General features: G+C 37.6%; 1 protein-coding gene across 1 annotated transcript; it reads left to right on the forward strand.

The window, feature by feature from the left end:
* Positions 1-7,447: 7,447 nt before the first annotated feature.
* LOC135154432 (uncharacterized) lies at positions 7,448-13,180 on the forward strand. Its single transcript, XM_064100576.1, has 3 exons — positions 7,448-7,579; positions 10,342-11,301; positions 12,122-13,180. The coding sequence occupies exons 1-3, from the start codon at positions 7,522-7,524 to the stop codon at positions 12,241-12,243; spliced, it is 1,140 nt and encodes a 379-aa protein (XP_063956646.1). The 5' UTR covers positions 7,448-7,521; the 3' UTR covers positions 12,244-13,180.
* Positions 13,181-13,816: the final 636 nt, after the last annotated feature.

The following is a 13,816-nucleotide window of genomic DNA, read 5'->3' on the forward strand; positions in this document are numbered from 1 at the left end:
TTTAAAAGTATTTTTCCAACATACCAGTAGCCAGTATAATTATTCTCTCAGGTCCCATGGAAATTTAATATTAGCAAAACCTAAAACAAATTATTGTAAACGTTCATTCTCGTACAGAGGTGCTTCTCAATTCAATAATCTCCCTGCAAATCTAAAGGTCCCTTGTAGTCTCAAAGTATTCTTACATAGGCTCAATGCCTTCCTCCCTGATCTATGAAGTATTTTGAATTTGATACTGGAACCCCCCCCCCATGTCCCCTATTTCCTCCTTATGCTCTAAGAGATTTTTGTAACAATTTTCTTAATAACTTGTGTTTTAATCATTGGACCCCATGGAAGAACAGTACTGTCTATGGGCAGAGCTGAACTGGGTGTCCTTCCGATTTCACTATTTCTCATGTCTATCTCATATTTTTTTGTATATATCTGTTCTAATTTGTTATTCTTTTATACTTTGCTTTTATATGTTCATTTGTACATTCATGTTTTTTTTTTATTGTGAATTTCGGAAAATAAATAAATACAAATAAATAAATACTTATACGTGTATTACTAGCAATATAAAAAAGACTTATTTACACTAATGATACTTTGTCTTGTACATGTAACACATTTCTATTGATCTATTTGTTTTTTATGATCCATGACAGGATTGGCTACCATACATACCATAATGTGGTATATATCTGAGATTAAATCATGCCATTAATAAGCAAAAGGGCATCTGCCCAAGTGGGTGCACCTGATTAATCCAGTTGTTTTGATACAATAATAATAATGAATTGGTGAATCCTCTCTTCTTGGATAATAAAACACATAATTAACATAAACTCTCCTCTTAATGCCAAATGGCAGCATACCTGAAATTATACAAGTAATGTACTGCATATGAAACACTTAAGAAAAAAAAGGAAAAACAAAAGAAAAAACATAATCAGTTCTAAGTTTTTCAGCTTCCTTGTTTACTTAGTCTTTATGTCAGAATTGTGAAGTTTTTAGAGTTCTCCATGGCTATGTCCTCATTTGAACTTAATGTAATCTCTTCAGAATGTTTCTCATTGTCATGTAGGTTTTCGGTTACTTCTTGTTACTTCTTGCAAATCAATGTACTTTTTATTTCACTACAATGACCTTTCCTGAAGTGTCTCTATAACAAAGCTTGTCCGGATATGAGAAAAACGTTTTTTTTCTTCTCTTCTTTCAGCTTTAGAAACTTGGGTTGTTTCTTTTTCCGTAGTTGCTGAACGCGCCAAGATAAGTCTTCTGCGACAAAGACACGAACTTCCTGGTTGTTTTGCTGATACTTGGACTGCTTCAGCTTCTGAATACATTTTTTCCTGATCCTTTCCTTTGCAGCAAACGTAGCAAAAGCCACATGTATCCTCCTCGGTTGTCTTGGTTGTCCTGGGTGGGAAACTATGGTGGCCCTGAAGGGACATCGCAAATAGACCAAATCGCGAATATTCACGACGAAATTGGCGACGAAATTCACGACGTCGCCAATTTCGTCGTGAATTTCGTCGTCAATTTGAATATATTCACGACGAAATTGGCGACGAAAGCCTAACAACCATATGGTCCAATAAACATTTGGTCCAGTCATCACTTCGTCTAATCACCAGTTCGTCTATGACCATTTCGTCTCACAACTAGTTGGTCTAATATCAATTTTATTTTCCTTAATTTCGCCCAATTAACACTTAGTTCAATTGGACCAAATGGCATATGGAATAAATGGCAATTGGACCAACTTGGTTATTAGATAAAATGGCAGTTAGACCATGTGGATAGTGGACGAACTGATGGTGGACCAAATGAAAGCAGACGAGTTGGCATTAGACCAATTGAACAAAAAAACATTGAAACGACAGAACGATGTCCACTGCTATCCATATGCATATCCAGGGGGGAGGGGGGCCGAGGGGCCCGCCCCCCCCCCCCCCCTATTGGCGGAGCCAAAAAAAAGGGAAAAAGGAAAGAAAGAAAAAAAAAAGGAGGGAAAAGAGAGAAGAAAAAAAGAAGAGGAGGAGACGAGTGAATAAAGTAAGATGAGGGGAAGACATGGAAATAAAAATAATATTTCATGTCACTATATAAAATTTTCGCTCGCGCTTCGCGCTCACATTGCCTGTTAGGTGATGTTCATATCTTGTTCAATATGGAGTTTAAATATCAAGTTTGGAAGTCAATATACAAAACATATTTCATCTCGAAAATCAAACTTTCATTATTTTGCGTGATTTACAAATTGATTTTTAAAAAGTGCTCTGTAAATATGACAGTTTTATGGTCTGAATATTAACATTTTCCGCTCGCGCTGCGCGCCCGCAAATTTCGATTTATCAGGTACCTATTATTTTCGTGTATTCCATAAAGTTTTCAAAATATCCCTTTTCAGGTCTGATTGTCACAACGTATCAGCTAGCGCTACACGCTCGCATTTTGATCGTATGTCTCAATATTGATTATACAATCCCCTTTCATGACAATGCAAAGATTTAGGCTCGCATTAATTGTTAAAATATATTAACTGATGCATCCTATTTATAATATTTATAATAATTGAATTGTCCCTTTTGTTTCATATCTCGCGCTTAGCAAGGGGAATAGGAAGACATTCATCATTTTCATATGATGACATGTCCTAAGGATGTACCGGTCCTATGTCAAAACTCAAAGTAATTTTAATGAAAAAAAATCAGCTCTGTGCGATCCATATCCACTTAACAATTTTCTTACAAAGTGCTTGAAATATAGAGCTGAAATTGACTCTTTTTTTTCAGATCGGAATATCAAATAGTTTAAGCTCGCGCTTCGCGCTCGCTTTGATTTTCATGATAAAAGATGTATTTAGAATGCCTAGATTCTAGGTCTAAATATGAAACACGCTCGCGTATGTTTATTCAGATATTCAACTTGTTCTCTACTTAAATCATTATCCAGTTTCAGATCACAATATAAACAATTTTCTGCTCGCACTTTGTGCTTACATCATTAATGTAGGAATTACTTATTCTTTTCCAAATTTACAAAACATGAATAGAGTGTCCGTATTTAGGTCTAAATCTCGATTTTTTTTTTCCGCTCGCGCTTCGCACTCGCATCAATTGTTTATTATATACCTATTCTGTTTCAGTTACAAAAAGTCCTTAGAATTTCAATTTTTAAGTAAAAATGTCAAAAAAATTCAGCTCGCGCATCGCGCTCGCATTATTTGATTTTTAAAATATATAACGTCTTCATGACTAACTGCATGCAGTCTTTAACAGGTACTTATTCCACCAGTTCATTTCTGCTCGCGCTTCGCGTTCGTAGTAATTATTTATTTGCATACACATCTTTTTTAGGAAAACAAACATTGCCCAGAATGTTCAAATTATAGGAAAAATTACATAAGATTTCCAAAAAAAATTAGCTCGCTCTTCGCGCTCACATTATATAAATAAGGATTATGATATTATATATTTATGTTGATTTATAAGAATAAAGCTAAGAAGACCACCCCTTCACAGAAACCAAAAATCCTCTTTGAGCGGCCGATCGGGGAAAATATGGCTGAAAAATAATTCTGCCCCCCCCCCCTATTGGCGAAGGCTGGATCCGCCCCTGGAACACCTAACAGGCAATGCGAGTGTGAAGCGCGAGCGAAAATTTTATATAGTGACATGAAAGATTCTTTTTATTTCCATGTCTTCCCCTCATCTTATTTTTTTAACTCGTCTTCCTCCTCTTCTTTTTTTTCTCCTCTCTTTTCCCTAATTTTTTGTTAAAAATTGGGCGAATTTAAGGAAAATAAAATTGATATTACACCAACTAGTTATGAGACGAAATGGTCATAGACGAACTGGTGATTAGATGAAGTGATGACTGGACCGAATGTTTATTGGACCATAATATGGTTGTTAGGCGAAAAGTTAATGGACAGAATTGCATTAGACTAAATGAATGTAGATCGACCCTGCAGTGGAGGAATTAGCAGCAGACGAATTGGTTTCAACCCGCATACCGCCCAGGCAAGCAAAACAAATTCACGACGAAATTGGCGACGAAATTCACAACGTCGTGAATTTCGTCGTGAATATTCGCGATTTGGTCTATATTTGCGATGTCCCTTCAGGGCCACCATAGGAAACGGGGCGAGTTGATGTCCTGTGGACCCTTTCTATTTGTGCTATGTCATCATTAGCAGCATCAGCATAGCGGAGAAAATCGACCACGATCTTATGGCAACCTTCCTTCTCTACTTCTGGCAACCCAAAGATCACCAAATTGCACCTTCTACTTCTATTCTGTAAGTCATCAAGTTTATCAACAAGGCTCTCGTTTTCTTCTCTGAGCCATTTCACTTCATCTTTCACATTACACTGGTCAAAGTCCATACTTTTTATCTTTTCCTCTTGGCAGCTGATTTTCATCGTTAGATCACCGATTTGTTTACTGAGAATATTTCCCAGCCGTTCTTCGAAACGTGTTTCAAAGCGTGAGAAAAAAATCCAAGAACCACTCAGGGGGTGACTCTTTTCTCTCGTCGTAGCTAAGTTTTTTTCTACTGCGTTTAGCCTCCATATTTGCACCGTCTTGATCACGAAGCGCCAAACGATCTAACGAGCTACTGCGAACTTCTCTACCGGGTCTGGGCCGGGGGCTGTACTCTAAAGTACCGCTCAGCTTGGGCTTTTTAGTTGCTGGTGAATTCGATTTACTACTGGGGGTACTTACAAGATTGCGAAAGTCTTTCGTCTGTTCCATCCCTTCCCAATTTAGACTATAGAATGTCATAAATCACTGTCCAATATGTCCTGATTTGATCCCCTTAGTTATTTCGGCTCAGAACGAAAATATGTCTGTCCTCATGGTTGTACGAAGAGCGCCCTCCCAGTCCAACCAAATATTGATAATTCCAACTATGTTTTAAGGACGTTCCACAGTTATATTTGTGCGCATTATGATCTGCGCATAGTTTACACTCTGCGCGCTGACGTCACAATGGATGAACAGGTATTAATTAGCTGCGGGTATGAGCTGATTTTTCTCATCTTCTGCACTTTAACTGCAGATCCGATGCGTTATTTCATGAAGCTAAAAAATGAATTATTCCATGGACCATTCCAACAAATATTTTCTACAATTTCAAAATACTTTACTCTGCAGTGCTGCCAAGAATCACGAATATTAGCCCGAGTTTGAATAAATGGTAGAGTGGTTTTGATTTTTTCTTCACATAGATACTAAGCATTCGGCCCATTTTTGGTGTTTTAAAAAGCACATTTGCTCTAATAAAAATGCTGATAGTTTAAAAACAAGCACATGAACCCCTATTTTTTAATGTTTGTACCTCTTAGGTATACCTTCCTCTACAACTCTGCAAATTTTGGTGAAAATGACATGGATTTTGAATAAAGTGCAGCATTTATTGTACGTTTGTAGTTTGTTACTGAAATTTTACATTTTTCAGATTGGGATTTTGTTATCTTTTACGCCATTTTTAAGAACTGACAGTGCTGTTAAACTTAAAATTGCAAACAAATAGCACTATTAATAGATTCTCCATTCTAACGATACAATTATTAACTCTCTTGCGAAATTTGATGACTTTTTCATGTATTTTGAATGAGTAATGGAGGTTTAAACTCATTGTAGTAATCTTGGGCGGTCTAAAAATGCCAAATTCTTTTGAATGCGCAATTCTTAAGAACATCAATTTGGGTGAACTTTGAAGCTCTATAGCAAAAAATCAAGCACATGGACCTATGTTAATTTTTGCATATTTCGAATATTAAGGTTCTAAAGTATCTATGTGCAAAGTTTGGTAAAAATGACATGGATTTCACTTTAACTGTGGAACGTCCTTAAAAGGAAACGCCTGATATGTTTGTTTTATATCCCTCTTTAACTTGTGGACCTAGTCCTTGCTGATATGTAACCAAATTCTCACGTTGCCGGACGTAGTCCTACAATGTAGGCCTGTCGAGCTAATGCTTACCAGTTCCTGGGTAGACTACGAGCGGCGTCTACTTGTCTACCGGCTGCAGGTAATGAGAGGTCCGCTGCACTGCGCCGCTGCAGTTGCACTCATAATCAAATTGTAAACGCGCAGGCTAAGTAACGGATCTTGACTCACCTTGGTGCTTGTTAGGTATAATTTGAATAATCCCGTATGAAAGGCCGTCATGGATAAAATTTTCTGCCTGATAATCTAGACCTGATTCCACACTGTTTTTTTTTTCAGATTGTCGGTAAGTAATTTAAGCGAGAGCTTGAATTTTTTTTTTTTTTTTTTTTTTTTTTGCGGATATCGGGTCAGGGAGCATGCGCAGTTTAACGTTAAAAGAGAATGAAACATTTGGAACAAGATAGTTTGTGTGAAAACAAAAAAATCTAAGTAACAGACCAACGAAAGTTTGAGAAAAATCGGACAAATAATGAGAAAGTTACGAGCATTTGAATATTGCGATCACTAATGCTATGGAGATCGTCAAATTGGCAATGCGACAAAGATGTGTGATGTCACCTGTGAACAACTCTCCCCATATAATTCACTTAAATTGCCTCTTTTATCACATCTATCAGTAGATCATTTGTTCTTTCTATAGGAGGGCATGTAATACAAATTTTAAAAATAATATATCATGGATAAAGAGTTTGTGTTACCACAAGAAAAAGCAGGAACAGACATTTCGAGGGTATTTTATAGTCCATCAAAGGGAAAGTTGTTCACATGTGACATCACACATCCTTGTCGCACTGCCAAAGGGAGGATCTCCATAGCAATAGTGATTGCAATATTCAAATGCTCATAACTTTCTCATTATTTGTCCGATTTTTCTCAAACTTTCTTTGTTCTTATTCTTTGATTTTTGTGTTTCGACACAAGCCTACTTATTCCAAAGGTTTAATTTCCCTTTAAGGGAACATATCGAGCATGAGCATGCGCAGTTCTCCCCATGATGGTATATCGATAACTATACGGAGCTAGAAGAAAACTATACGGAGCTATTTGCAGCGATAAGCTTTCCTATTGAAATTATACTTTGTCACATGATCGCTCATTGACCAATCGTTTATCTAGAATACTCATGAATATTCATGAGGATATAAATAAATACATACATTATATAATGAGTCTTTAACAGTGCGCATTGATTTTTTTTATGAAAGGTGAGTTTCAAAATCCGTATGCCCATGAACAGACGTGTTTTTTAATTCTCTTTTTTTTGTTTTATCACACCATGGGCACTGACAAAGAATGCGACTTTACCTTTCATTTCTGAGAGCTACGCTCCTTTTAAAATCTACGATTTTATTTCTACGGCATTTACTAAACCATTGTGATATAAACATATATATATATATATATATATATATATATATATATACATGTATGCATATAATATGCTTTAAATCGATTTTTTTTTCTATTTTCTCAAAAATCTAGCTCCGCTGATTGTCGCCCTCTATCGTTTACATTGGACTCGACGTCCCCTCTTGATTGGAGGATCATTTTTCATATCTCTAGGGGTCATGCTAACAGCTTTGGCTACTAACAATGCTTTGATCGCCGTTTGTTTATCAATTTCTGGTAAGATAATGACTTGTGGTGGAATCCTTCATAATATCAAAAATAATTATATTAATAATAATACTGATAATTATATTATTGAAATTATTAATATCATTATCAATGGGCATGAACAGGACCATAAATCCAGAAAAAACCTACAATAAAGCCCATTATTATTTTTACTATTACCCCATCTTTAGTTAGAGCTGCCTTCTAGTGCAGAGAATTTAAGAATCATTTCTGCTGGTTACCCATATCTACTCATCTGGGTTGAGTGTAGCACATTGCTGTAGAAAACATGCAATGGCTTCAGCGGCGTAACAGGGGTCGGTGGCCAGGGGGGGCAAGAGCCCAAAATTTCCCGGTCATATCATGGTATGAACAGGTGTAATGGTGTAATGAGGCGACTATTTTGAGAAGGCCAGATATTGCGTATCATGCAGAATTTATCTTTAAAAAAAGTTGCGAGCGAGCAAAAATTTTGACTTTTTAATACAAAAATCAAATTTTGTGATAGATTTTGACATGATATCCAGAGAATAATATATTTCACTCTTCTTTGTGGCAGTAGCGTGAAGAGTAAAAAAAAAACGAGGGGCGCAGTATAGCACATGAGCTAAAAAGCTGCTTTATATAAGTCCCGAGCGAGAAAAAAAAATCACCTTTTCATGATAATAATAATACTAATAATAATACTGCTCTTATATAGCGCATAATAAACTGAAAGTTTCTCTACGCGCTTTGCAATAAAGGAAACAAAATACACATACTGCAAACAAAGAAGAATCTAACTTTGAGCTATTTTTTGATATTATATTCAGTAAATAAAATCATATTCTACACTTTTCCTTTGCTTTTCTTTCCTCCTTTTTTTTGTTCTTGTTTGTAGAACTTTTTGGGGCCATGGCCCAACCCTTCCATACGAAGTGCTGTGCGGTTGGGGTCCGGGGCGGAGCCCCCGGAATTTCTTGATATCAAAGCCATTTAAACCTCGCAGATTGCCGCTATTTTAATCAAATCGCGGGCATGTACAGGATATAGCTTTTACACAACACATTTATTCAACCCAGTTGCGTAATGAACCAAATATTTCGAGGGGCAAAACATAGTAATGTGGGAAAAATCTGTAAAACGTCGCCAGCGTGCAAAGCGAGCTGGAAAAAATTGCCTATTGAAATTACATTCTAATTATGTGATAGATTTTTCATTATATTCAGCAAATAACACATTTCAATGTTTCCATTCATTTCATTATACGTTGTCTCCTATAATTTCTTTTATTTCCTCTTGGGTGTGAAACCAAGACCCCCCGCGCCTGTGCAGTGATTGAACGTGATTGTGAACGGGGGGCGTTATAGAGCCATTTGAAGGTTATAAATGAAGAGCCCCTACTGCGTGGGGTCTGGGGCAAAGCCCCGGTAGCTTATTTGCATAAAATTTAGCAAGCTTATAGCACAATGTTGTATGCAGTCCATCTTTCTCCCCGCTCTTTAATTTCAATCATCGGCAGCCCGGTCATGTTATTTTTTTTTCTTATCCCTTTTCTTTGTTTTCCAAAAATTAGCTTTTGACTAATTACATTCTACCTTTGTTTCCCGCTATTGTTTGCCATTTTGTCATCTTTTAATGTATTTCCCACCGTACTATTGCATTACATAGGCCTATTTCGGAATGATTTGTTCTTTCTCAAATGTTCTTATTTCGTATATTTTCCCGCTTTCGTTCCTTTTCTATTAAAAAAGTTTTTTCTTCGTTTTCTTTTCATTTTTTCCTTTCCCTTTCCTTTCCTCCTTTCCTTTTCCCCTTTCCTTCCCCTTTCCCTTTCTTTCTCCCTCCTTTTTTTTTTCTTTTTCCCGCTTTTCTTTTATTTTCCCGGTGAAATCCGCCAGGGGGGGCAACTTGCCCCCCCTGCCCCCCCGCCTGTTACGCCACTGAATGGCTTGGATTCGAACCCACGCCCCAGTAATTGAAAGACGAGAGTCGTAACCAAATTTACTTAGATTGATAGATCAGGAACATCGAACCAGATTTACTTTTAGTGGCTCGAACCATCGAACCAGTGGTGGGGAGGGGGATTTAGTCCCCACTTTTTGACATATGTGCAACGTGAAAATGATAACTAGATTTTAATTCTACATGTTCACTCTCACCTTTGGGTAAGCCCCCTCGCACTTTCATAACGGTCTGGATGCACATGGCTTTATGTGGGACCGCTATCATGGCTATGGTATCGAGCTTTCAATCTGAGGCCGATTGCACGAAAGATTCTTTGCAAGGACCATCTTTCGTTTCGCCCACATTATGATACGCCATGTGAAACGCATTTTAAATCTGTTACGGTAAACCAATCTTTGTTCATAAAATGATGTGATATCTCGGGAAACTATATACAAATTAATTTAAAAGCTAGCCAAAGATTGGTACATGTTTATCATAAATTTCATAAATATCCAGCATACAGTGTATCATAAAAGATGGGCGACACGTAATACGGTCCTTGGAAATACCATTTCGTGCAATTTGCCTCAGAAGACTGCGGCTTGGATTAAAGCCATATGGTTATCGTTTTGGACAGAATAAAAAAAAAAAAAAAACGTGAAAAATGTTGCCTCCTCCCATAATACAGATCGAAAAGCCATGTTTCTATTTTTTTTTTTTACTAAATTCTGTTTTTTATATTAACAATTAATCCGGTATAACTTCTCGAGCTATTATCAGTAGGGTTAGCTGACCGATTTATTAACGAAATCTGCTGTGATTTTTTTTCTCCTATTTGACAGGATTGGGACATTGCGTGGTCGGTATATCGGCAACAATCGCCTTAAGTCAACTGACAAGCGAGCAGACCTTCAACCTATTGTTCGGATTTGGCATGAGCGGGTTCGGCTTGGGTATGGTTCTTTTACCACTCCTAGCTGAGCTCTTGGGTGAAGTCTACGGCTGGAGAGTTGGCCTACTCATTCTTGGTTGCCTAATGGGTCACCTAATTCCTTGCGCAGTTGCAATAAGACTACCCGTAACCGGAAGTCGACCGGTGGACCAAAGCGCGATTTACCAAGAACTTGAGCATCGTGGAGATTCTGAGGAAAGTATAGCAAACAGCTGTTCAAACGAGGAAGAAGAAATCGCTCCATTATGCCCTAGAGGTGCAGACTACAATCAGGCAGCTGTTGGTGAATCTTCAATATACTCTTCATTAGTCAACGGAGTTGAGATGGAATCACGTGAAAATGAAACGAGTGCAAGGCAAACCCTTGGGAAATTACGTGATAGTTTTTACCGGTCTGATTTTTACAGGGACCCTGTTTTTAATTTTATATTACTTACTTCCATCATGTTGGGAGTCGTCTACTGCGGCTGGCATTCATTTCTGGTACCCCATGCATTCCAGAGAGGTTATTCAGTCCGTGCTACGATACTGATGACATTCTGTGCATCAGTAGGAAATTTTCTAGGAAGACTCTTGGCAGGCGCCCTCTCCGGTCGCCTCGCAAATCCAGTCACCCTGTGCCTCGGTGCTACGCTTTTGAATGCCCTTTCAATTTTGTGTGATGCATTTCTTCAAAATTACCATGTGATGATCGTTACGGCGTGTACATCTGCTATATGTATTGCTGGAATATCTGTCCTTTCGCCTCTATCAGTGAAGAAGAGAGCATCACCTGAAAGCTTTGATGTTGCATTCGCAGTCAACGATCTATTTTTTGGCCTTGGTACCTTTTTCGGGGGCTACCTATCAGGTAATGCTTAGAAAAGATTATTTTTGTAGGAACATACCGTCTTTACCGGACCACCTCTTCAATTATTAAAACCGCATTCTCATCCCCCCTCTCTTTGACACACACACCAACACCTGCACATCCCACACACGCATGTACCCTCCCTCATACAACAAACAAACCTCACCATCAATGCATACGAAAGTTTACTGCAACATGTTAGTACTCGTTGGATTAAAATTGGTAGGAAAATTTTAATGATTTCTTAGATATTCATCAATAAAAATGTAAAGCCCATTTTATGCTGATTTAACAAGAAATCATGTAGGTCTTTATCACAAACTTACAAGCAACTTTATGAAACACCCAACGGCATCAGGACGATCAAATTAACGGATCCCAATTATATTTTTGAACTTGACTTGCATTTCCAAGACTTGATAGATCGGGCTTAATTTGGTCTTGAGTGGGCTTGATCAGGCTTGATCACGCATGAACGTGATTGGTCGGGTTTCAAATGGCTTGAATATTTAAAGCTGGCAGTTTGAAACTATCAAGACATCTGCGTGCAGGATAATAAGGTAATAAGGCCGTGATAAACCAGGGTAATTCTCATCTTCTGAAGAGCGCTTAAAGACTTCCGGTTCCGTAACAGGATGAACTGAGTTTACACAAAACAATTCAAGCGCAAGTCCAGAATGTTCGTTTTGATTGTATTGGTCAAACATACAGAAGTTTCATTGCAACTCTTTTTGCACCCCCCCCCCCCCCCCCATTAAGCAAGTATTAAAGCGATGCATAATTATTATCATTTTGGCTACATTTTTTCTCCATACCGCAGGTGTCGTTGGCGGAGTCTTCTTGTCATACGATGCAATATTCAAGTTTCTTGGTGGTGTACAAATCTTGGCCTTTGTTCTAATGCTACCATATGCTGTGTTTAAGAAACCAACCGAACTTTGAGTTAAGTCCATCATGCATAAATCGCCACGCCAATTATGAATCGCAAATGAATCCCTATTATTTTGCTATGTTTTTACAACTAGTTCTCGGGGTGTTTAACTACAGTATATATACCTAAGCCTGACTTAACTTTGACTTGTATTTCAAATAATTGTGTATTGTAAGTATTTGAGTGAACCATGTATACCCGAGTTGGAATTATTTCCTCATGTTGACATTTTTTCATTGTTTTGTTCTGTGTACATACATTGTATCTACATGTGTGTAAACCAGTGAAAAAAATAATATCCTTTATAGACAATGAAGTTATTCAATTCAATATTCAGTTCAATGTTTCACAAAGATTTAAGTATGACTTAAGTCGTGCTTAAATGTTGCCGCGTACACGACATGCAACGCGCAATCTTATTGATCAATACGGTGTAGTGTGCGTCCTCTTGGCATGATCATAACCCCGGGGGGGCCACTTACATTGACGAGTGGATACCATGCGCGACCAAAAAAACACGTAAAAAGGATGTCCTTTTCACGATAGGGCACGTTACGTACGTAACGTGAAAAGGGTATCAAAAACACAAAAATAATGAAAAAAGGGTGTCTATTTCGCTAGGAAAATTACGTGTTTAGGGTCGAATTTGCGGGAATGATAAAACAAAATTAAAATGTTTTATAAAGGATGTCCATTTTGCCCCAACACTTCGTGTTTAGAGTCCGATTTGCGCGAGGTGTAGAAGGTGGGGTCGTACTAAACCAAATAAGGTAAAGCCGATGACCGAAGGACCCGTACAATAAAACATTCCTGTACTTGTTTAGGGGTTCATTTCAGGGAATATTTGCCAAGAGTATCGTTTTGTTTCCAATACTTGTTAAGGGTATGGTTTCACACGCCAATACTTGTTAAGGGGTGCATTTTCAGAATATGGAAATTACGTGTTTAGGATGCTTTTCGAGACCCCATGGTCGCGCATGGTATCCACTCGTGAATGGAAGTGGCCCCCCCGGGATCATAACCAATGCGGTGATGTCTTCTATACCGCGCACAACATTTAAGTGCAACTCTAAATCTTACTTAAATTTTTGTGAAACACCACCTTGATTGATCAAGACCAAACATGATGTATTAAGCTTGGTATGTCTTTCCTAACTAGACGAATCGAAGTTAATTTATCATCATTATTACAAATTAATTAAAAAAATGTGTTCACGTTGGCGTGGATGGTTCACGTCAAAGGAATGCTCAATTACTAAATCACATAATAATCCTTAGGTATATGATTTTATACAAATTTGGAAAGAAAATCTACCGACCCTTAACCAGAGTAAGGCAAAAATACAAGAAGATAGACTAAAAGAAAGAATATTAACTGAACAGAATGGTTTACTTAAAAAAAAATTGTTTTACAAAATGAGACAAGTTGATTTTCCAGGGATGTAGAGGCAAAATAAGTATGCAGTAATTAAACACTCTAAATATGGAGCTGGGGCCTGTAACACAAAGTTTAGCGACTAATCGCTAAATGAAATCGCCTATGAAGATCATAGTTGTATGCGCATTTTGCTCAGTAGACTTACT

Source organism: Lytechinus pictus, chromosome 6, assembly GCF_037042905.1.
Source record: "Lytechinus pictus isolate F3 Inbred chromosome 6, Lp3.0, whole genome shotgun sequence".
NCBI classification, from domain to species: domain Eukaryota; kingdom Metazoa; phylum Echinodermata; class Echinoidea; order Temnopleuroida; family Toxopneustidae; genus Lytechinus; species Lytechinus pictus.

Bases quoted from the DNA above. Each gene is read 5' to 3' on its own strand.
- LOC135154432 (XM_064100576.1), top strand. From the start codon at position 7,522: ATGCTAACAGCTTTGGCTACTAACAATGCTTTGATCGCCGTTTGTTTA. The intron at 7,580-10,341 runs GTAAGATAATGA...CCTATTTGACAG, and splicing joins CGTTTGTTTATCAATTTCTG to GATTGGGACATTGCGTGGTC. The intron at 11,302-12,121 runs GTAATGCTTAGA...TCCATACCGCAG, and splicing joins TTTCGGGGGCTACCTATCAG to GTGTCGTTGGCGGAGTCTTC.